At 40.8% G+C, this 24841-nt stretch overlaps 1 protein-coding gene across 1 annotated transcript in view; it reads left to right on the forward strand.

The window, feature by feature from the left end:
- The window catches only part of LOC140209416 (acidic mammalian chitinase-like), a 56267-nt gene extending 31794 nt beyond the window's left edge, over positions 1-24473 (forward strand). Inside the window, exons 6-12 of the mRNA XM_072277662.1 lie at positions 5980-6145; positions 7514-7638; positions 12631-12754; positions 13422-13604; positions 17266-17382; positions 22309-22441; positions 24460-24473. Of these exons, the coding sequence (XP_072133763.1) occupies positions 5980-6145; positions 7514-7638; positions 12631-12754; positions 13422-13604; positions 17266-17382; positions 22309-22441; positions 24460-24473 (862 nt within the window). The remainder of the gene's footprint in view (positions 1-5979; positions 6146-7513; positions 7639-12630; positions 12755-13421; positions 13605-17265; positions 17383-22308; positions 22442-24459) is intronic.
- The last annotated feature ends 368 nt before the right edge of the window (positions 24474-24841 follow it).

Here is a 24841-nt window from a genome sequence, read left to right on the forward strand (position 1 = left end):
CTCCACAGCCAACTGTGGCAGCGAATTCCAAGGATTCACCACTCTGGCTAAAGAAATCCTTCCTCACCTTGGCTCTAAAGGGACACCCCTCCATTCTGAGGCTGTATCCTTGTGTCTTAGATGCCCCACCATCGGAAACATCCTCTCCACATCCACTCTATCATGGCCTTTCAACATACGATAGGTTTCAATGAGGTCACCTGTCACTCTGAATTCCAGTGAGTGCGGGCCCAGAACCATCAAATGCTCTTCATATGACAAGCCTTTCTATCCCAGAATCATTTTCATGAACCTCCTTTGAACCCTTTCTAGTTTCAGCACAGCCTTTCTTAGATATGGACCCAAAACTGCTCACAATACTCCAAGTGAGGCCTCACCAGTGCTTTTATAAATCGTCAGCATTACATCCGTCCTTTTATATTCTAGTCCTCTCAAAATGAATGCTAATGTTGTACATGTCTTCCTCACAACTGACGTAGCCTGCAAATTAACCTTTAGGGAATCCTGAACAAGGACTCCTAAGCCCCTTTGCACCTCAGATTTTTGAATTTTCCCTTCATTTAGGAAATAGTCTACCCTTTTATTTTTTCTACCGAAGTGCATGACCAAACACTTCCTGACATGGTATGCCATCTGCCGCTTCTTTGCCCATTCTTCTAATCTGTCCAAGTCCTTCTCTACTTCCTCAAAATTGCCCACCCCACTATCTCTCTTTATATCATCTGCAAACCTTGCCGCAAAGCCATCAATTCTGTCGTCCAAGTCATTACATATAACGTAAAAAGAAGCGGCCCCGACAAAGACACCACTAGTCACTGGCAGCCAACCAGAAGAGGCTCCCTTTATTCCCACTCTTTGTCTCCTGCCAATCAACCACTGCTTTATCCATGCTAGTATCTTTCCTAATGGAAAAACAAATAAAAACAGCAAATGTTTCATTTACAGCTTTGTATTACTTTGAAGATTCTTCTCTGTGGATTGTCACCTTGTCACGGTGGAGAAGCTGTGTGGTCCTGAGATCCCAAGAGCGATGCCATCTGAAGCTATGCTTCTGGTAGGGTCACCCATGGCGGTAAGGTCGAGGGTGAGGTCCCTGACAAAGAACAATCCAACCAAGACCTCAATGGTGGAACAGTCGGATGAAGTTACTTTGAACTCAACAGCTGTGAAGGCGGATGAGGGCTGCAACAAATCCATCAGTTCCAATTGTCGTGGTTTCCATGCCATTGGAAACAGTTGGTTGATTTATGAAGTATCGTGTGCTTCTTGGACTGCAACATCAAGTACACGTTAATCAAATATACGCACAGGCATTTTCGTTCTGTGAGCCACGTCTTCCACTTGAGAGCCCATAAATAGATCAATGGAAAAAAAAAACACCATCCTTAAGCTCGATTGATAGCCACGACAACGACAACTTTGAAGATTAAATGAGAAATTAAAGTAGAAAACCTACAGCACAATACAAGTCCTTTGGCCCACAGGAGTCTCTTAAAAGACCCTATCCGCCTCCACCACTGTCGCTGGTAGCCCATTCCATGCACTCACCACTCTCTGCATAATAAAAAAAACACACCCCTGACATCTCCTCTGTACCTACTTCCAAGCACCTTAAAACCGTGCCCTCTCCTGTTAGCCATTTCAGCCCCAGGAAAAAGCCTGTAACTATCCACACGATCAATGCCTCTCATCATCTGATCCTCTGATAAGGACTGGCTCACGGACCTCCAGGTTTTTCCTCCTAAGTGTAATAATTAGCTCCTTGGTTTTGCTAGCATTGAGTGAGAGGTTGTTGGTGTGGTACCACTCAGCCAGATTTTCAATCTCCCTCCTATATGTTGATTCATTGCGACCTTTGATCCAGCCAACATCAGCATACTTAAATATGGCATTACTCTCCTATATGTTTTAGATCTTACAGAAATACCATAACTTTATTGAAAACCCGGCTAATGGATGAAAATACGGTGAATTCCGGTTAATTGGGGCAGCCAGTTATTTGTGACAACTCTTAAAGAACAAAATTTAATTGAGAAAGTAGCTGAGATTCCCTTCATTTATTTGGGACACTGCGTCACTTAATTGGGGCAACATTTTCTAACAAGTGTCAGATACGTGCACTTGTGTAACCATTAGATACTACACTGTGCTTAGAGTGTACAGCTTTTGAATATTGTCAGTTGTGTGTGCTTCTGTTCCAAAAGCAGTGATTTTTGTCACTCATAGTTGGTGAGGAATAAACAGTAAGACAATTCAGAACTGTTTTGCTCACTGTGGTTTCAAGCATTCAGACTTTGTGATGCCCGAAATGGCTGGGAATGAAAATTAAACTATTTCACTACTTGAGGTTAGGCCCTATGAAGAATTTAAAGCTATCAACTATCATCTCGAATGGTACAATGAAAATAAGGATTTGGAGAATACAGTCATTGATAGCATTGTACGAAAACAATTGATTATCTACCTTAGGTATCTGTGCTGATTTTGGCTTATTTACACTTAATGAAATGAACGTGTTAGCGTACACTGGAGGATTCCTCTGTCAATAACTATTAGGAACTGATACACAGTTTTATAGCAACACACATCAAAGTTGCTGGTGAATGAAGCAGGCCAGGCAGCATCTCTAGGAAGAGGTACAGTCGACGTTTCGGGCCGAGACCCTTCGTCAGGACTAACTGAAGGAAGAGCTAGTAAGAGATTTGAAAGTGGGAGGGGCAGGGGAGATCCAAAATGATAAGAGAAGACAGGAGGGGGAGGGATGGAGCCAAGAGCTGGACAGGTGATTGGCTTCATAAAGATGAAGCCACACTCAGGTTGGAGGAACAACACCTTATATTCCGTCTGGGTAGCCTCCAACTTGATGGCATGAACATTGACTTCTCTAACTTCTGTTTAATGCCCCACCTCCCCCTTGTACCCCATCCGTTATTTATTTATATACACACGTTCTTTCTCTCTCTCCTTTTTCACCCTCTGACTATACCCCTTGCCTATCCTCTGGGTTTTTCCCCCCCCTCCCCCCTTCTCCCTGGGCTTCCTGTCCCATGATCCTCTCATATCCCTTTTGCCAATCACCTGTCCAGCTCTTGGCTCCATCCCTCCCCCCACTGTCTTCTCCTATCATTTTGGATCTCCCCTCCCCATCCAACTTTCAAATCTCTTACTAGCTCTTCCTTCAGTTAGTCCTGACGAAGGGTCTCGGCCCGAAACGTTGACTGTACCTCTTCCTAGAGATGCTGCCTGGCCTGCTGCATTCACCAGCAACTTTGATGTGTGTTGCTTGAGTTTCCAGCATCTGCAGAATTCCTCGTGTTCACAGTTTTATAGTTCTGTATTTCATTTAAGTACATAATTTGTTACTCAGTTTAATGGTAATTTGTTTTTATACCTTTTTAGCTATTTCCATGAAACTTAGGCTAATTGGGGCAGCAGTTTAATTGCGCCAAAATGTACTGGTCCTGATGTGACTGGAGTCCACTTATACCGGTACTCTAAATCTGGCTAGGAGCCAACGTTTGGAATACAGTTGGTGTCATCCATTAGCCGGGACTATCACAGTGACTCCTGTCATTTCAGTTACTTCTCCTTGTTTGTACTTGTTCACTTGTTCCATGCCACTGGTCCCTTATTTAAAATCTTCAATCCCAATTGCCACAGCTCTTTATAACCTTTACTGATTTCTGCCTCTGTACTGAATGACATCTCATCTTCAGTGGCTGTAACTTCCATTTTAGTTCATTGGAACACATTTACCTTCTTCACTGCCTATTTCTCTCTTTTCAAATAAACTTGGTAAATGACATCCAGGGTCACTTCTGACATCTTTCCTTTTCCATCTTCTCAATGACAGGATATCTTTGATCACTTTCTTCTTTTGCTGTCCAGCAAGATTTCATCCTCATTTCATTGTGCCTTTCTCCTTTATTGTTTTAATTAATCGATAAGTATAATTGATATAATTCAATTTTACCAATTTACCAAATCTAGTTTGTCTGATTAGTGCACTGTGCAAGGTGACACAAAAATTGGTGGAGTTGTGGATAGCAAGGAAGGATATCAAAGGGTACAACAGGGTATAAATCAGTTGGGTAATTTGGAGAGAGAAATGACAGCAAGAGTTTAATGCAGACAATTGTGAGGTGATGCATTTTGGGAGATCAAATACAAGAGGATATTATGGAGTAATTGAAAGGACCTTCGGAAGGATCTTTGGATGCAAGCCCAGAGCTCCTTGAAAGTGGTGATACAACTAGATAGGGAGGTAAAGGCATTTATAATACAAATGGTATAATTCATCCGAAGAAATAAAAGTTCTTTCCCAATTCCTTGGATCTACTTTATATTAAAAAAAATTCAACTGCTTACTCTATAACGTCCATGACCTGTATTTTTTATATGTACTGATCATTTTAATTGGACTCTCTTCTATCTTTGAGAGTTTAGTTTGCACTACCTCTCACCTTAGAAACCTCCTGTAGCCCACTTAACACAAGTAATGTCTGAATTTTTTTTTTCACTGCCAGGCCTGTACTACATGAAGCGTTGCTTTCATTTATGACAACTGTTCATTATTTTAAGATTACTCAGAGGTTAACATAAAATATAATTTTCTTCTTGTAGTCTTGGACTGTCTGGCCAATATTGCTTCAAGCACACCAAATCTTTAAACTTAGATATTTTTCATTTTTTTTTCTCTCATCTTCTCTCAATCCTTGGTCTGTTCACTCCTTTAATATATTGAGCAAAGCACACAAAATGCTTAGCAAATCTGCCAGCATCAATGGAGGATCAAGGCCCTTCATCAGGACTGGAAATGAAGAGGGCAGAAGATAGAATAAGAAGATGGGGGAGGGTAAGGAGTGCAAACTGGCAGGTGACAGGTGAAACCAGGTGAGGGGAAAGGAGGGGTTGGGTGAAGTAAGAGGCTGGGATGTGATGAGTGGAAGAGGTGAAGGGATGAAGAAGGAATCTGATAGGAGGTTAGTGGGCCATGGGAGAAAGAAGGAGGAAGGGCACTAGTGGGAGGGGAAGTGAAGTGAAGAGAAGAGGGAAGCCAGAATGGGGAATGGAAAAAGAGAGAAGGGGGAGGTAGAACAGATTACCAGAAGTTAGAGAAATCGATGTTCATGCCATCAGATTGGCTGTTGCTTACATCCTTGTTTAAAGACCAACAATTGACTCTACCCTCGATTCCCGGCGCTGTGTGTAAGGAATTTGTAGGCTCTCCCCAAGATCGTGTTGGGTTTCCTCTGAGTGGTCTGGTTTCCTCCCATATTCCAGAAGCATATAGTTACGGTTAGTGAATTGTGGGCACGCTATGTTGGTGCCAGAAGTGTGGTGACACTTGCAGGCTGATGTTGATTTGATTTGACGCAAACACGTTTTACTATATGCTTCAATGTCAGTATAAATAAGCCAGTTCTAAAATCTGCAGACAAATGATCAAACTCCATGTTGTCAATACCATCTGCATCAGAAACCGGAAAAGGAAATGTGATCGTATATGATGGTGAAATATACTTAACATGCCAATGAGGTAGAGGATGACAACCTTTTGTGGGCAGTTTAAATTCCTTTGTGCACAAGCAGCAAAAGATGTGTGTTCATGCAGACACGTGTACCTTGGAGGGATCATTGTCTGTGACGTGATCCCTGCATTTAAAAAAGTTTAAACTCAACTGATTTTTAATTAACGCTGGTCACCAAACCATTTTCCATCCTTTGGTCTGTGTATTAGTGAGGAAGCATGATTTTAATAGAGGCTTCTGAATCCAGTCATTTCCCAAAGGAAAGGCCAACTAGAGCTTTACAAACCTGAGGCTAAATATGGAATGTAAATGAAGTTTTCCTTAAATTGATTTCAATTCCTTTGAAATTTAAAATGTGGCCATTTTTCACTGCATATCGATTTACATTTAAATGAAAAACAGATTGGAAAAGCACATAACCACATTTTGAATTTCCTTACTGTTCTAGTTTTACCAGAATGGTGTCTACTGAAACAACTAGAAGAACGTTCATCAATTCTGTGGTTAACTTCCTGAGGCATCACCACTTTGATGGTTTAGAACTGGCCTGGCTGTACCCTGTTGTTCCAGGAAACCCACCAGAGAACAGAGAACTTTACTCAAGATTGGTTGAAGTGAGAAAGACCACTTTTAATTTTATATCTCTGATGTACAATGTTATGAAATTATTGAATCATGTGGCATTCTCTCAAATCAGTCCCCTCTCCTCTTTGTTTATATTTATTTTCAGCTGAAAATATTCAAACGGAAAATTCTAAGAACATTTTTGTTTGAGTAAATAAAGGTTTGTTTGTTTTATAAGACCAGAAATGTCTTGTGGTTGTTTTGGTAACAATTTTCTAACACAGGAACAGCAACCTATATTTTATAGTGCCTCCAGAGCATCCAAATGTATCAAAGGACTTCAAAGGAGCACCATTGAACAGAATTAGACATTGATCAACATGACAGAATATTATATCAGAAGGTCAAAAGTTTAGTCAAAGGGCCAGTTTATTGGAGAAAGGAGAAAGAAAATGCCTAAAAGGTTGGGGAGGAAATTTCAGAGTTGGGGCGTGGTTACTGATGGCTAAGTCATCATTAAGTATGTTCATGGTATAAAGTCCAGATCTGGAGGAGTTCTGATATTTGTGCATTGGACTGGTAGATGTTATAGATGGTGGTGGGGAGGGGGTGTAGTGGTGGTGTTGGGTAGCGCTTCATGAGGCCATGCAGAAATCTTAAAATATATGAGAAATTTAAGGTCACTTTATTGGATGTTAGTGTAAGTCAGCAAGTTTAGAGTAAAGGTAAATAAAACGATGTAGATTAAGAATGTCTCTAGTTTAGTAATGATGGATTGAGAGAGGCCAGCTAAAAGTGCATTGTAGTATTCAATCCACAGGTGACAACAGCATGGATGAGGACTCCAGCACAAGTGAGTTGAATCAGGAGAGGAGTTAGGTGGGATTATTGCACATGGGTACTTGATGTTCATCATGGGCATAATGAGCCAAAAGGCTTGTTTCTATATTGTATATCTTTATAACTTTGGCTGCGGAACATAAAGTTGTGAAGTGGACTAAAGATAACAGCTTTGGTCTTCCTAGTGCTTAATTGGAGAAAATTTCTGAGCATTCAATGATGTATGTTGGAGAAACAATTAGATTGTAGGTTTTTCAGGGCAAATGGTGGTATCAGATTGCATCGTAGGACTGTTAGCTGCACCTTCATCTGTGAGGAATAGTGGTACTTCTGGCCTGAAATGGCTTTCATTAAAATGGGGTTGTCAGAAATGTGCCATGCATTCTCAGCCATTTTGACTCTGGGTAGGCTGGCTGGATTAAAATAAACAATTTTTGCATTTTCATTTCTTTGGAAGGAACAAGGATTCGATATGTAGTTAAAACACTGTAACCAAAATTAACAATCCTGAAAATCTCCATAATCCTCCCTTTGGAGAACAACTCTGCAATTATTCTAATGATTTTGCTTACTCCTAGGAACTGAAAGCTGCCTTTACGATTGAGGCAGAAGAAACAAGAAAACCTACATTGCTGCTTTCAGCTGCAGTGGCTGCTGGTAAACAACACATTGATAATAGTTATGAAGTACCTGTAATTGCTAAGTAAGCATTTTTTTAAATGCATATTGATTTTGTGTCAGAGCTTGCAAAGTAGCTGCTGTTTTCTATAATTGTTTACTGCTGACATTTTATCTTGCTATTTTGGTCTCCAGAGGTGGTATATTCTCAATTGTAGTTGGACAAAATTTTGATCCTTTTAACTGAGATGTTTAAGTACTGAGCAAACAAAATAAGATAAACATAAAAACACTTAAAAGAAGTTGAATCACAAACAAGATGATAAAAACTGGGAGACCATTTTGCTGAACACCGACACACTGTCCGCCAAGGAAAGCAGGATCTCCCAGTGGCCACACATTTTAATTCCACATTCCATTCCCATTCTGATATGTCTATCCATGGCCTGCTCTACTGTCAAGATGAAGCCACACTCAGGTTGGAGGAGCAACACCTTATATTCCGTCTGGGTAGCCTCCAACCTGATGGCATGAACATCGATTTCCTTGAACTTCTGGTAATGCCCTTCTTCCCCCCCCCCCCGCCCACTTCACCATTCCCCTTTTCCCTTCCTGCCCATCACCTCCCTCTGGTGCTCCTTCCCCCCCCCCCTTTTCTTCCATGTCTTTCTGTTAGATTCCCCCTTCTCCAGCCCTGTATCTCTTTCACCAATCAACTTCCCAGCTCTTTACTTCATCCCTTTCATCCCTTCCCCTTCTGGTCCTGGTTTCACCTATTGCCTTGTGTTTCTCTCTCCCCTCCCTCCCTCACCTTTTAAATCCACTCCTCATCTTTTTTTTCTCCAGTCCTGCTGAACGGTCTCTGCTTGAAGCATTGGTTGTACTTCTTTTTCCTTAGATACTGCCTAGCCTGCTGAGTTCCTCTAGCATTTTGTGTGTCACAAAAGTTGAAAAACAGCTGAGGGAAAGTGAATGAAGAAACGATGCTGGGGCAAATCCAAACTGAGTTTTAAAAAATGTTGATTATGAAAGAAGAACCAAGACTATTTCAACTTCTACCACACTGCCATTGAATTATTGAGTCTAATTTATATATTGTAAGGAAAGATTCTTATTTCTTGATAGCTTCAGTCTTGTTGCTTGCAATAAGAGCAGAAGTCATACCTAGTATGACAAACAGTTGCCCACCTTGAATTCTTCAATGTTCAAATGGTTTTAATACTCATTCAGACCAATACCAGCCAGAATTCAAGAGTTGAGACATTAGGTTGCAGCCTTGTAAACTCTAGATAGGAGACATCCGGAGTATTGAACTCAGTTCTTGTTGACCCATGATAGGAAGGATATGGAAGCTTTGAAAGGTAGATGCTTGCCTTTTGATTGTTTGCTCTGTGTTGCAAAGGGGAGAGCTTGCCAGTTGCACACAAAGAGAGTTGCCCAGGTTTTTTCTTCTTTTTGGATGTGGACTTAGGACTAGATAGATGCTTTTATTTTCAGCTTTATAGTTTTTAGTCATAGTCATACTTTATTGATCCCGGGGGTAATTGGTTTTCGTTACAGTTGCACCATAAATAATAAATAGTAATAGAACCATAAATAGTTAAATAGTAATATGTAAATTATGCCAGTAAATTATGAACTAAGTCCAGGACCAGCCTATTGGCTCAGGGTGTCTGACCCTCCAAGGGAGGAGTTGTAAAGTTTGATGGCCACAGGCAGGAATGACTTCCTATGACGCTCTGTGTTGCATCTCCGTGGAATGAGTCTCTGGCTGAATGTACTCCTGTGCCCACCCAGTGCGTTATGTAGTGGATGGGAGATATTGACCAAGATGGCATGCAACTTAGACAGCATCCTCTTTTCAGCCACCACCGTGAGAGAGTCCAGTTCCATCCCCACAACATCACTGGCCTTACGAATGAGTTTGTTGATTCTGTTGGTGTCTGCCACCCTCAGCCTGCTGCCCCAGCACACAACAGCAAACATGATAGCACTGGCCACCACAGACTTTTAGAACATCCTCAGCATCGTCCGGCAGATGTTAAAGGACCTTAGTCTCCTCAGGAAATAGAGACGGCTCTGTCCCTTCTTGTAGACAGCCTCAGTGTTCTTTGACCAGTCCAGTTTATTGTCAATTCGTATCCCCAGGTATTTGTAATCCTCCACCATGTCCACACTGACCCCCTGGATGGAAATAGGGGTCACCGGCACCTTAGCTCTCCTCAGGTCTACCACCAGCTCCTTAGTCTTTTTCACATTAAGCTGCAGATAATTCTGCTCACACCATGTGACAAAGTTTCCTACCATAGCCCGTATATTTTGTGTTTTTCATCTGATCTTCTTAGTTTTTTTATGCAGGGAGGGGTATTTGGGGTCGATGTACCTAATCCATTTTTGTTTTTTTTTGTGTGGGCAGGTGGGATTTCGGAGTTGACGTTCATGTTGCCTTTCTTTTTTGGTTTCATGGCAACCTGGAGAATTGCAGAGTTGTATAGATAATAAATAAGCCTTTGAAGAGGGCGCAGAAGAAGTTTACCAGGATGCTGCCTTAAGGAGAGGTTGGACAAACTTAGGTTGTTTTCTCTGGAGTGGCAGAGGCTAAATGGAGATCTGATAGAGGTTTATAAGATTATGAGAGGCATAAATAGAGTAAACAGCCAGAAACTTTTTCCCAGGGTTGAAATGTCTAATGCCATCAGTTATGCATTTAAGTTAAGCTCTTAGGAGATATAAGGAGCAAGTTTCTTTATAATAAAGAATGCTGGATGTCTGGAATGTGCTGTCTGAGGGTGGTGATTGAAGCCTATACAATAGAGGCATTCAAGAAACTCTTAGATAGACACATGAATGTGCAGGAAGTGGAAGGATATGGCATTCTGTGGGAAGAAGGGATTTTCATAACTAAATTCGCTTGGCACAACATTGTGGGCTGTAGGGTCAAATGTGCTGGGTAAGTCTGTCTGTGTTGAATCCTATACATGGGGGGAATAAAGCAGGGCAGGCAGTTTGCTTGTCTTTTTATAATTTGGTTTAGTGGTAGTGTTGTGGTTAGTTTAACGCTTTACAGTGCCAGCGACTAGAGTTCAATTCTCACCACAATGTGTAAGGAGTTTTTCCATTCTCCCTGTGACCGTGTGGATTTCCTCCAGGCGCTCTGGTTTCCTCCTGCATTCCAAAGACATACAGGTTAGGATTAGTAAATTGTGCGCATGCTATGTTGACGCTGGAAATATGGCAACACTTGTGGGCTGCCTCCACCACATACTCGGACTGTGTTGATCATTGATGCAAACGATGCATTTCCCTGTACCTGCGATGAATAAAGCTAATATTTTTAAAGATCTGATAAAACTGAGTATCCTACAAGATCATTTCAAAGGAGGATTCAGTGACATCCACATTACTGTTGGTTGGGAGTTGCAAGCAGGTAACAAAGAGTTATGTACCTGTAAATTCATAATTTACTTTATTATCTGAGTTTAAATTCCTCACTTTCCATGGTGGGCACCTGAGGAATTTGTGTTTTTGATCTGCACTCCAAATCTGGCTTTTACATTGGGCCCAGTTGCCCTCTTAATTATGGCTCAATTCAGGACAGCACATAACGAAAATCTTGTAAATTGATGGTGAGTTTCTTGAATAAGTTGGTTCTTTAGACTCTGCTACAGTATACACTGGGGATACTGAGTGAGAGTCTTAGGTAGACCATTGAACCTAAATAGAAGTATTTTATAGTAAATACAAGTGATTCTGAAAATGCGGAGCAACAGACACAAAATGCTGGAGGAACTCAGCAGATCAGGCAACATCTATGGAGAGGAACAAAATAGTCAACTTTTCGAGCTGAGACTCTTCATTGGGTCTGGAAAGGAAATGGGCAGAAGCTAGAATAAGGTGGAGAGAGAAGGAGTACAAGCTAACAGGTGATAAGTAAAGCAACACACATCAAAGTTGCTGGTGAACGCAGCAGGCCAGGCAGCATCTCTAGGAAGAAGTACATTGACTTCTCTAACTTCCACTAATGCTCCACCTCCCCCTCGTACCCCATCCGTTATTTATATACACACATTCTTTCTCTCTCTCCTTTTTCTCCCTCTGCCCCTCTGACTATACCCCTTGCCCATCCTCTGGGTTCCCCCCCCCCTTTTCCTTCTCCCTCGGCCTCCCGTCCCATGATCCTCTCATATCCCTTGTGCCAATCACCTGTCTAGCTCTGGGCTCCATCCCTCCCCCTCCTGTCTTCTCTTATTATTTTGGATCTCCCCCTCCCCCTCCCACTTTCAAATCTCTTACTATCTCTTCTTTCAGTTAGTCCTGACGAAGGGTCTCGGCCCGAAACATCGACTGTACCTCTTCCTAGAGATGCTGCCTGGCCTGCTGCGTTCACCAGCAACTTTGATGTGCGTTACCTATTTTCTTTATATTATTTGATCTTTATCTCTGCTGAAGTTGTCTCTATCTGCCTGACAGCCATTTTCTCCATCCTCTGTAATTGATGCTCTAATTTATCATTTTATTTTTCTGTTGTGACTCTGCTTACCTTTGCCTACATCCCAACCTTTTATTTATTTACTTCTGCTCCAAGAAGCGAAGTCTTGCAATCTAAACATTTCCCTGACCTCATTGCTGTTATGTCTCTTCTGAAATCACTTTTAAAACTAGCTCCATTATTGGCCCATTTTCCTGTCATCCTCTTCCTGTTTGGGTGTCAATGAAATTGACCGTATTACAAATGGTCCCAATTTTATGATGTCCAGAGATTCCTCCTTTAGTGAGATTTGAACTTGTGCATTAAGTTCATGACTACTTGATTCTAGATGTATAATCTAATTGAGCTATTTTAGTAGTTGTTTTCATTTTGGATTCTAATTTTCTGCATCAAGTAGGTTTCTTGTGTTCACTGAAAGCAACATCAACTTGATTTTAGCAACAATGGAGAACGATCTGAAATATTTTTCACCCTAATTATACCCTGAATTAATCCATTACTAATTGAATAAATAACTGTTGTTGGATAATATGTAGAGCATTGAATAATAATTTATGGATAACATGGATTACATTTTAATTTCTGTAGATATCTGGATTTTATTAGTGTGATGACATTTGATTTCAATGGCCCATGGAACTCCTTCACAGGACACAGCACTCCTTTGCATCGCCGAAAAACTGAAGAGGGTGATTTCATGTATTTTAATATTGTATGTTTACAAATCCCTATTGTGGTTGTATAGGGCAAACCTACAGTTAGTAGCCATTTTATTAGGTACAAGAGTTGTCTTCTGCTGCTGTAGCCCATCCATCCACTTTGTGTTGTGTGTTCAGAGATGCCCTTTTTCACACCAGTGTTGAAACACATGGTTATTTGAGCTACTGTCGCCTTCCCGAATGCTTGAAGCAGGCTGGCCATTCTCCGCTGACCTCTGTCATTAACAAGGCGTTTTGCTCACGGAACAGCTTCTCACTGGATTTTTTGTTTTGTTTGTTTTCACACCATTATTTGTCAATTCTAGAGATTGTGGTGCATGAATCCCCCAGGATATCAGCAGTTTCTGAGTTCCTCAGACCATCCTGTCTGGCACCAACAATCATTACATGGTCAAGGTCACTTAGATTACATTTCTTCCCCGTTCTGATGTTTCATCTGAACAACAGCTGAACCTCTTGACCATGTCTGCATGCTTTTATGCATTGAGTTGCTGCCATATGATTGGCTAGTTAGATATTTGCATTAATTAGGCATATAAGTGTATTTAATGAAGTGGCCACTGATCATATAACCACATTCTTTTTTTAATGTTGAATAATTTTCTGAAAAGAGGTTTCAAAATGTGTTTAATCTTTTTTGAACCACTGTTTGAATTGCAGGAATTTGTTATGAAATATTTAAGAGGAAAAGGTGTCCCAGGAGGAAAACTGCTAGTTGGAATTGCAACTTATGGGCGGAGCTTCAATCTCTCCACTTCAAATTCCGACGTTGGTGCTCCAATATCTGGTCCTGGACCAGCATCTGAATTCACAAACGTACCAGGCATCATTGCAAATTTTGAGGTGATAAAAATTGAGAATGTTTAGTTCAGTAAATGAAATCTAAACTAATTGCTAATTGTATAGTATTTTTATGCTTGTGGTTGCATTCATGATAGAAGCCAAATGCTTCCCTCCATTTTGAACACAGGGTTTTGCAAATCCAGTTAACCTCTTACAGGCCTGAAAGCTCTCCACTGAAAGCAAATCTCTACTGGGGTCAGAAGGGTTATAGAATGGAGATATGAGCAACACTGTTATCCACAAAGTTCAAAGTAAATTTATCTGTATGTCACCATATATAATCCTGAGATTCATTTTCTTGCAGGCATACTCAATAAATCCAAAAAGCATAATAGAATCAATGAAAGACTGCACCAATGGGCAGACAACCAATGCACAAAAGACAAGAAACTGCAAATACAAAAAGAAAAAGTACTAAATACTGTAAATAAGCAATAAACATCAAGAACATGAGATGAAGGGTTTTTGACAGTTAGTCCATATATTGTGGGAATATTTCAGTGTTGGAGTGAGTGATGTTGAGTGAAGTTATTCCCTTTGGTTCGGGAGCCTGATGGTTAAAGGGTAATAACAGTTCCTGAACCTGGTGGTGTGAAACATGAGGCTCCTGAATTTACTTTCTGCTGGCAGCAGTGAGAAGAGAGGATTAGCTGGGTGGTGGAAGTCACTGATGATGGATGCTGTTTCCTGTGGCAATGGTCTGTGTAGATGTGCTCAATGATAGGAAGTACTTTACCTGTGATGGACAGGGCCATATCCAGTACTTTTTGTCAAATTTTCTGTTCAAGGGCATTGGTGTTATCATACCAGGCTATGATGCAGACAGTCAATATACTCTCCACAACCTATCTATAGAAGTTTGTGAAAGTTTTAGATGTCATGCTGAATCTTTGCAAATCTCTAAGGAAGTACAAGTGCTGCCATGCGTTCTTCGTAATTGCACTTGCATACTGGGCCCAAAACCGGTCCTGTAAAATGGTAACACTGAGGAATTTAAAGTTGCTGACCATCTCCATCTCTGATTCCCCCTATGAGGACTGGTTCACGGACCTCCGGTTTCTTCCTCCTGAAGTCGATCATAAGCTCCTTGGTCTTGTTGACATCAAGTAAGAGGTTGTTATTGTGGCATCACTCAGCCAGATTTTCAATCTCCTTCCTATATTCTGGTTTACCACCTTTGATTTGGTCTATGAATCTTTGTTGAAAGTTGAAGGTCTTGCTAGTGGCAATACATTGGAAAGCTTGGCCTACTTGAAGCCAGAGGTTCTCCCACTAAAACCACGTATGTTAGCTTTGAAGAGGAAAATTATGCCATCTGAAATTATGCAGTGTGAATGTTGAACAGGGCGTGATTATTGTAACTCGTGGTTGGTGCTGCTCTCCAGTGTTCACTCTGTGGAAGACAAGCTGGATTGTCTGCAGCTGACCCAATGTGAAACATCTGATTTGTCTTCATCTGCTGAAACAGTCGAGATGAGGAACTGTTACATACTTGTTCTTGTAGAAACGTGGCTCAAGGATAACATCCCATGCATCATCAATCTTCAGCCCATGCCACTCAGGGACTTGTGCTAATTTTTTTTGTGATTGACTATAACTATATGTGCTGTGTTGTGTGTGATTGTTTTGCACTTTGGAGCACCCGGAGCAGTGCTGTTCCATTAAAATGTGTAATGTTGAATGACAATTAAACGTGAACTTGAAAGGACCTGAAAGGGTTATTCTGTGGAAATCTGACTTCCAAGAAGGCACAACCCTCTTTCAACCTAGCTGGGAAAAAATGGTAGCCAAAAGAAAGGTCTTCAGCTGCACATGGAAATATGAACTAGTTCATTGTCATTTAGAGCGGGGTGCAATGAAATTCCTTGCTCAGATGAAGCTTGAAGTAGCCTGTACCTATGGTAATAATAAATACAATGATGTGCAAAACTGCAAAATAAGGCAAAGGTATGCAGTCTGAAATAGTGCAAAAAAAACTGAAGTGCCAATAACAGAATAAGAAATGTAGAGTTAAAAGTACAGTAACATGACAACACCACCAGGAAGATGTTGTGAAAGAGGTGATTCACTCAGAAGTCTGATAGCTGTGGAGAAGAAGCCTTTCTGAATATTTGAGCTTTCAAGCTCCTGTATGTTTGCTCAGAAACTAGAAGAGAGAAAAGGAAACGATCAAGGCAGCAGGAAGTCTTGAGCCTATGATGGGCAGGGTTATGTTTACCACAGTCTTCAGGTTCAGTCAGTCCAGAGCAGAGATGGAACCTGTCAGAATACTTTCTATAGCATATATGTACAGATTTAAGGCAATTATCAGCATGTGCTCTCTTCCCATAAAGCTATACAGTATGGAAACTTTACCCCAGTTCTGTCCAGAAAGCACCCATTTATAATTAGTCCAATTGCTCAACTTCACCCCCCCCACCCATACTCTACCACTGACCTACACACTCAGAACTATTTAAAGTGGTTTGCCAACCTGCACATCCTTGCAATGTGGGAGGAAATTGGAACATCTGGACCAAACCTAAACCATCAAGGGTGAATGTAAACAGCATGAATGAATGTGATTTAATCAGTTGTTGAAGTTATTGGGCCAGAGTTGCCCCAGCTACACAATCATGCTGTTGAGAAGGGAATTTCAGGATTTTGTGCTGGGGGCAATGACGGACCAGTGACATATTTTCAAGTCAGGATAAAGTGTGACTTAGAGGGATTTCCCATGTACCTGTTAGCTTGCCCTTAGTGGTAGAGATCGCAGGTATCAAGTTACTGTCAAAATAATTCCTCATCAAGTAACCACAGTGGATTTTGTAGCTGGTGCTACTACAAACACTCTGGAGGGAATAAATATTCAGAGAGGTGTATGTTTGAGCTGCTTTGTTCTGAATAATAGAGAGCTTTCTGAGAACTTGGTGTGGCATTTATCCAGGCAAGTGAGAAGTTCTCCATTTTGCTTCTGAATTGTGCCCTGTAAATGGTGGAAAGGTGTCAGCAGTTGAGTCATTCACCACAGAATAAGCAAACTCTGACTTCTCGTCTAGTTATAGTGTTAATGCAGTTGGTTCTTTATTGCTTAGTATCTCTTCTCTGTTGACCTACACCCCCCAGAATATTCATAATAGGGTGTCATCACAGTAAAGCCTTTGAATTTCAAGGCAGAATCTCATTGGAGATGGCCATTCCTTTGTAATCTATTATTAATGAATTGAGTATATCTATTCCAGATTTTCCCTCATCTATCCATTTTCTCCTTGACATGAAAACTATGGTTTGTCTTTCATCCCTATGTACAACACAAACAAGGGAACCTAATGATCAAATTACATTTTAATCACTTTAAGCAGAAAATATGGTAACATATACCTGGTACATTTTATGTTTTATACAGTAAAAGTGTAGATTTCTGGCCAGTGGTGCAGTGGCATCCACACTTGGCTTCGAGCGAGTGGTCCCAGGTTTGATTCCAGCTGGATCCTTGCACGCTTTCCATCTGTGTTGCATTGAGTCTCGAGCTAGCAACTTGGCTTTGTAAAATACAGACAAGAATGCTAAAGAAATGGCAAGGTTACTGCCTGATACGCCACAAGGCACGGAAAGGAACAACAGCAAAAGTGTAGGTGCCAATTTGCTATGAGTAATAATATTTAATCTGTCTCATTAACAGATCTGTGACTTTCTGAAGGGTGCACAATATTTTTGGATTGAAGAACAAGAGGTTCCATATGCAGTCAAGGGTAATATCTGGCTTGGATATGATAATCTGCAAAGCATTTTTCATAAAGTAAGTCACAAAATATTACACCACCAAATAGGCCTTTTGACCCAACTCGTCCATGCTGACTTGAGATGCCCATTTAATCTAGTCCTATAGGCCTACATTTGTCTTAAAGTCAAAGTCCAATTTATTGTCAGGTGCACAAATACATGTGTGCATAGGCACAATGAAAGACTTGTTTGCAACAGCATCATAGACACAGAGTATCAGAGAAGCAGCATTTGCAAAGAAAACATAATATCCTTCCTTTCCAGTCCTGGTGAATGGCCAAAACATCAACTGTTTATTCATTTCCATAGATGTTGCCTGACCTACTGAGTTCCTCCAGTATTTCGTATGTGTTGCTCTGGATTTCCAGCACCTCTTGCATAAATAAATTATGAACAATTTTTACCAGAAGAAAAATTGGAAGTTTGGTTGATTGCCAAGCTTGGTAAAATGTTTGCAGATGTTTCAGCACCTTTCGAGAAGCCATCATCAGTGTGCAGTTCTTTGTTCTTTCTCTAAACTCTGTTCTGCCAACTGCTTTCTCACAATTGTTGGGTCATTCCAACATTTTCATATTGAGCATGGAACCGAACCACACAGTACAAGCCCTTCAGCCCATGATGATATGCTGATCTTTTAATCTACTTCATGATCAATCTAATCTTTCCCTCCTACATAGCCCATAACCCTCCATTTTTCTTTCATCCATGTATCTTTAAATCTGTGAGGTGAGGGCCTCCGTTGGTCAGAGTTGACCATGGATATTGTGTCCTAGCTGTCTAGATATGCAGGCCTGGACAGTACGATATGGAGAGCAAGCTGCTGCCCGTGTAGCAAGCTCCCCCTCTCCACACAATTGATGAACCCAAAGGAAAAGTAGAAACTGATACAGTTTGGTACCAGCAGTGTTGCAGGAGTTGCTGGTCAACATTGAACTCAATGTAGGACTACTTTAGGGACTCCAGCTCCAGATTTTTCCCTTGGGGTTTACTCCCAAACCTTCCCCATGAGTAGGTATAGCCACAAGGCAGCAGAAATTTGAGTTTTCCTTCTAGATGAGCTGCCAACCACAGCTAACGAGCCCCATTTTGCCCAAAGCAACTGGTTTTAAGGTGCCAGTAACCTGTCTTTGCCCCTTCTCCTGTCAGTAGAAACGGTTCTGCTGAGTTTAGTAGTTAAGCCACATGTGAAAGCCAGGAGCCAGACTTGGTTGTTAAGAGACTATTTGAGGTGCACAGCATTGGGAGCATCTAATAGGTAGTGGGAACTTGTTCCCAATTCCACCCCCCAGCTATAACAACCTTAAGGAAACCCTTAAATCTAGGAGTCTTTAAACGTTCCTAATATATCATCCTTTACCGCTACCCCTGGCATTACGTTTCAGGCACTGTGGTTTTTTTTAAAAAAACTACCTCTGCCATCTCCCCTAAACTTTCCTGCACCCACCATTAAAGTGTGTCACTTCATACTTTTCCAGATTGAACTCAGTTTGCCACTTCTCAGCCCAGCTCTGCATCTTGTTTATATCCTATAACTTTCTACACTATACATAACACCATCAACCTTAATGTCTTCTGCAAACTTACCCACCTGTCCAGTTCCATAACCAAGACATTTATAAAAATTACAAATTGCAGGGATGCTAGAACAGATCCCTGCAGAACACAGCTAATTACTGACCTCCGGGCAGAATAGGTTTCATGAACTATCAGAATCAGGTTTATTATCACTGGTGTGTGACGTAAAATTTGTTAACTTAGCAGCAGCAGTTCAATGCAATACATAATCTAGCAGAGAAAAAAAAAATAAGTAAATCAATTATGTATATTGAATAGTTTAAAAAGTGCAAAAGCAGAAATACTGTATATTTTTTTTAAAAAGTGAGGTAGTGTCCAAAGATGCAATGTCCACTTAGGAGTCGGATGGCAGAGGGGAAGAAGCTGTTTCTGAATAGCGGAGTATATGCTTCAGACTTCTGTACCTCCTATCTGAAGGAAACAGTGAGAAAAGGGCATGCCCTGGGTGCTCGAGGTCCTTAATAATGGACGCTGCCTTTCTAAGGCACCACTCCCTGAATATGTCCTGGGTACTTTGTAGGCTAGTACCAAGATGGAGCTGACTAGATTTACAACCTTCTGCAGCTTCTTTCAGTCCTGTGCAGTAGCCCTTCCATACCGGACAGTAATGCAGCCTGTCAGAATGCTCTCCACGGTACAACTATAGAAGTTTTTGAGTGTATTTGTCGACATGCCAAATCTCTTCAAACTCCTAATAAAGTATAGTAGCTGTCTTGCCTTCTTTATAACTAAGGTTAGATCCTCAGAGATCTTGACACCCTGGAACTTGAAGTTGCTCACTCTCTACACTTCTGATCCCTCTATGAGGATCGGTATGTATTCCTTATGTATGTATGTATGTATGTATGAAGTCTACAATCAGCTCTTTCATCTTACTGATGTTGAGTGCCAAGTTGTTGCTGCGGCACTACTCCACTAGTCGGCATATCTCACTCCTGTTCACCCTCTCATCACCACCTAAGATTCTACCAACAATGGTTGTATCATCAGTAAATTCATAGATGGTATTTGAGCTATGTCTAGCCACACAGTCATGTGTATATAGAGAGTAGAGCAGTGGGATAAGCACACACCCCTGAGGTGCGCCAGTGTTGATCATCAGCCGAGGGGATATATTACCACCAATCCACACAGACTGTGGTCTTCTGGTTAGGAAGTCGAGGATCCAATTGCAGAGGGAGGTACAGAGGCCCAGGTTCTGCAACTTCTTAATCAGGACTGTGGGAATGATGGTATTAAATGTTGAGCTATAGTTGATGAACAGCATCCCGACTTAGGTATTTGTGTTGTCCAGGAGGTCTAAAGCCGTGTGGAGAGCTATTGAGATTGTGTCTGCTGTTGACCTATTGTGGCGATAGGCAAACTGCAATGGGTCCAAGTTCTTGCTGAGGCAGGAGTTCAGCCTAGTCATGACCAACTTCTAAAAGCATTTCATCACTGTTGATGCGAGTGTCCTTAAGGCAGCCCACATTATTCTTCTTAGGCGCTGGTATAATTGTTGCCTTTTTGAAGCAAGTGTGAACTTCTGCCTGTAGCAGTGAAAGGTCGAAAATGTCCTTGAATACTCCCACTAGTTGGTTGGCACAGGTTTTCAGAGCCTTACCAGGTACTCCATAGGGACCTTCCGCGTTGCGAGGCTTCACACTGTCTTTAAAGACAGCCTAACATCGGCCACTGAGACAGAGATGACAGGGTTATCAGGTGCAGCAGGGATCTTCACAGCTATAGTTGTATTCTCCCTTTCAAAGCATGCATAGAAGGCATTGAGTTCATCTGGTTGTGAAACATTGCTGCCATTCATGCTATTGGGTTTCACTTGGTAGGAAGTAATATCTTGCAGACCCTGCCAGAGTTGCCATGCATCCGATGTCACCTCCAACCTCGTTCGAAATTGTCTCTTCGCCCTTAAAATAGCCTCCACAAATCATACCTGGTTTTCTGGTAAAGGCCTGGGTTGTCAGACTTGAATGCCACAGATCTAGCCTTCAGCAGACGACATACCTCCTGGTTCATCCACGGCTTTTGGTTTGGGAATGTACAGTAAGTCTTTGTGTGCACACACTCATCCACACAGGTTTTAATGAAATTGGTAACAACTGCAGCAGGTTCAAAGGTGAATCCCTTTGCCTTTTGCGAGCTAGCCAATTCCAAATCAGTGCTGCCAAATTTCCATGGATCCCATGCCTCTTGACATTCTGAATGAACTTTCCATGGGGAACCTTGTCGAGCACAAAGTATATAGCAAATTTTATAGCAAAGCACAGTTGGTGTGCTAAGAAATTAGTAATCAATAATTTTGGTCTTGTTATTCATTAGGGAAAATAATATATTTTTGAGTTAAATGTGTATTAGTTTTTAACTAACTCTTGAATTCATGCCAATTACAGGAGGTCCCAATTTGATAAATTTATTAGCATCTGTGTATGAAGTTTTCTATGTCATTCTATTCAAGAAATTGATATCCTGACTGCCATGAGTTAGATGAGCGGTATCTTATGACTAAAAATATAGGGAGGGGTGGAAAGAGTAAATGGAATGTCTGCCATAACATTAAAAGGTCTAGAGGCTGAACACACAAGTGGTTGTGATACAGACTGAGGGAAGGTGTTAACAGCTTGTTAATCACAAATGGTTACTCCTAAAGAGATATACATGGAACCTTCTTCGAGGATTGTCACCTTGTCGTGATGGGGAGGTTTGTGAGATCCTGAGAGCAATGCCTTCTAGAATTTAGGCATATGGCACTTAGCTCCTGGTAGGGTCAATCATTGCAGTAAGGTCAGGAGTGGGGGGCAGTTCCAGACAAAGAGTAATCCAACCAAGACCTCATCAGTGGAGCTGTCAGAAGATGATGACACATCACAGTAGCAGTGAAGACAGAGGAAGGAAGTAGTAATGAAGTGCCTGTATTTGTCTTACATTCCATGCCACTGAATCCTAACCCTGGTCTTTCAAGGATCTTGTTGTGACTGCCCATGTTAAACAAAGTCACGCACAGGCATTCTCCATTAAGAGAATAACCCCTTAAATAGAAGAATATCATCCTTGACTAGAGTGATCACACTACTACTATACATAGAAGAAGATGAATGAAAGCATAAAAGGGAAAAGAAATTCAGGAGCTTTGAGATATAAAACACTGTAGATGATTGAAATTGAATTAGAACAAAATGCTGGAAATACTCTAAAAAGAGTTAAGATAAAAGGCCAATGAATTTTCATCAGTATTAGCCAGCTCTGATATAAAATAGTTATCTGAAATTGTTGCATTCATTGTTAAGGTCAATAATCTGCTATTGAAAAATGAAGTGCTGTTCCGCAATCATTAGAACATTGTAAGCAACTAACAGTAAATGTACTTTTGTAGGTCGTATGGTTAAAAGAGCATAACTTGGGAGGAGTTTTTGTGTGGACACTTGATTTTGATGACTTGCATGGACATTGCAAAGGACAACTACCTCTATTGAAATATTTACAATTGCTGCTTTCAACAGCTTCAGGTAAAATGTTTGTCTTTAATGCATCTATAGTTTATGTGTTGACTCCAGGTAGTAATAATGTTTATTGTGCTGTTTTGTTAAAACAATAGGTTCTCTAATCCGACTCAATAAGACAGAAAGTTGTGTATTCCCATTATCTACTTAGAAATATAAAACTACGTTTATTAGGACAGAACAAAGCAAGCATTAACATGTTAATCTAGATATGTGCGGCCCTCTCACTGTTGCACAACTCCCGTTCTGCTGATCCGTGGCACTGTTCACAACTAGCACATCGGTGAAACTCTGAAAAACTGCCTCCAAACACCCCAACTGCTCTACTTTTATATCCTTTCCACTGAGATGCTGCAATAAGTGGACCAATACAAAGCACCATCTCAAGCCTCCAAATCAGAACCAATGTCGTTTGTCACCACTCTTCTGAGTCCCATCCTGGTGTTCAACTAACCTTCATGTTCCTATGGCTGTTCTCATAATATTGCATTCTCATAGTGTATTCCCATAGTAGTAGTTAAAGCTCTGGCTGCTAGTTCTGTTAGGTTTAGGGCCACAATGGTGGTGAGACATTTGACAAGCACAAAGGTTAACCCTTTACAATACATAGAATTCATACTGTCAAGTTTTTAATGCTAATTGACATATTTAGGATCAGTTGAATGAATTATAAAAGACCACTCCCTCAGAAATTGTACTGAAACATGAAATTCTTATGGGTCTTGGCAAGGTAATGCTAGGAAAATATCTTCCTTTGCAGGAGAGTTTAGGATCAGAGGGCCATAATAATAGGGGCTCATTTGAGTCTGAGATCAGGAAGAATTTCCTCTCTCAAAGGGTTGGCTTTGTAATTCTTTGCCCAATAAAATGACTGAGGCTGAATCCTTGAATATATTCAAGGCACATAGCTTTTAATTAGTAAATGAGAAATGAGTCATGGAGAAAGGGGGAACATGATTAAACATGATCTTTTTGAATGGAAAAACAGACTTGAGGGGCTGAGTGGACTACTTCCAGACCTCGTATTTCTTATGGTTTCCACAGCACAGAAATAGGCCCTTTTGGCTTGTCTAGTCTGTGCCAAACTGTTACTCTGCCTAGTCCCATCAACATGCACCTGAACCTCCATTGCCCTCCATACCCCTCTTAGCTATGTACTTATCCAAACTCTCTTAAATGTTGCGTTCAAACCTATATCCACCACTTCCACTGCTAGCCCGTTCCACACTCTCAGTACCCTCCTTTCACCCTTAGCCTATGACCTCTAGTTCTAGTCTCTCCCAAACTCAGTGGAAAAAGCCTTGCATTTACCCTAGCTATACACCTCATAATTTTGTACACTTTTATCAAATCTCCCATCATTCTCTTATGCTCCAGGGAATAAAGTCCTAATCTGTTCAACCTTTCCCTTTAACTCAGGTTCTCAAGTCCTGGCAATATTCTTGTAAATTTCCTCAGTACTCTTTCAATCTTATCGATATCTTTTTTTGTAGTAAGTGACCAGAACTGCACTGCAGTGCAGACACTCTTTTGATGATGTTGCTAAGGAACCAAATTTAGATATTAAATAGGAGGGTTACAAAATAAATCCTTGTTGGTGATTGGGTGAAATTGGATATTTGTCCATGTATTTATAAATGGCCCGAATAAGTGCCTGAACTTTGTTAATTTTATATACATAAATCCTAGACTCTATTGTCTTTTTTTCTTATTCTGTTAGGATTACAGTCAACTACATTCACAATGAAACTGTCTGTAGCAGTTTTGACACTAATTATCACAATATCAGACTGATGATGCTGCAGTAATAAAGACTGTACTTGCATTGGCCTGGAAGATCTGGTAAATCTGCCTCTGTTCAGAGAAGACCTAACCTGAAATATTATCTTTAAGATCTAGCCTATGTTGATGACTGTTGGAACTAGCCTTCAAACATGTGAGTGGAGATTGAGCATTAGCAGAATGGTATGTCAAACCTGTTGGCTGTTTGTACACTTACTACCTGATTCTTCTCTGCTTACCAGGAATGTTAAACTGACACAGTGTTACAGGAAAATGGTACTCAAATATCAAAGGGCAGTTACAGAAATCAGCAAGACCAATAGATAGTTCCCCGAAATGTCTTTGTTGGAGAATTAGGCTAAAACAATATTATTCTGATTAATAATTGGGTACAAAATCAACATTTTCAAATTTTGTTCCATAATTTCATAAACAACAGAAACAACCTGCCAGTCCGTAACAATTTACCCAGTTAAACCTTCAGTATTGACCACAAGTTATCTTCAGGCTATTTCTCATAAAGTGCCAATATGAGGGAATGCCATTAAAGATGTTCAATACAGAGTTGTACACTAAATTTTAATGTGTTTGTACCCTCATTTTACAAACAGTTAATTGATTTGG

The sequence above is a fragment of the Mobula birostris genome, chromosome 14 (assembly GCF_030028105.1).
Source record: "Mobula birostris isolate sMobBir1 chromosome 14, sMobBir1.hap1, whole genome shotgun sequence".
Taxonomy (NCBI): Eukaryota; Metazoa; Chordata; class Chondrichthyes; order Myliobatiformes; family Myliobatidae; genus Mobula; species Mobula birostris.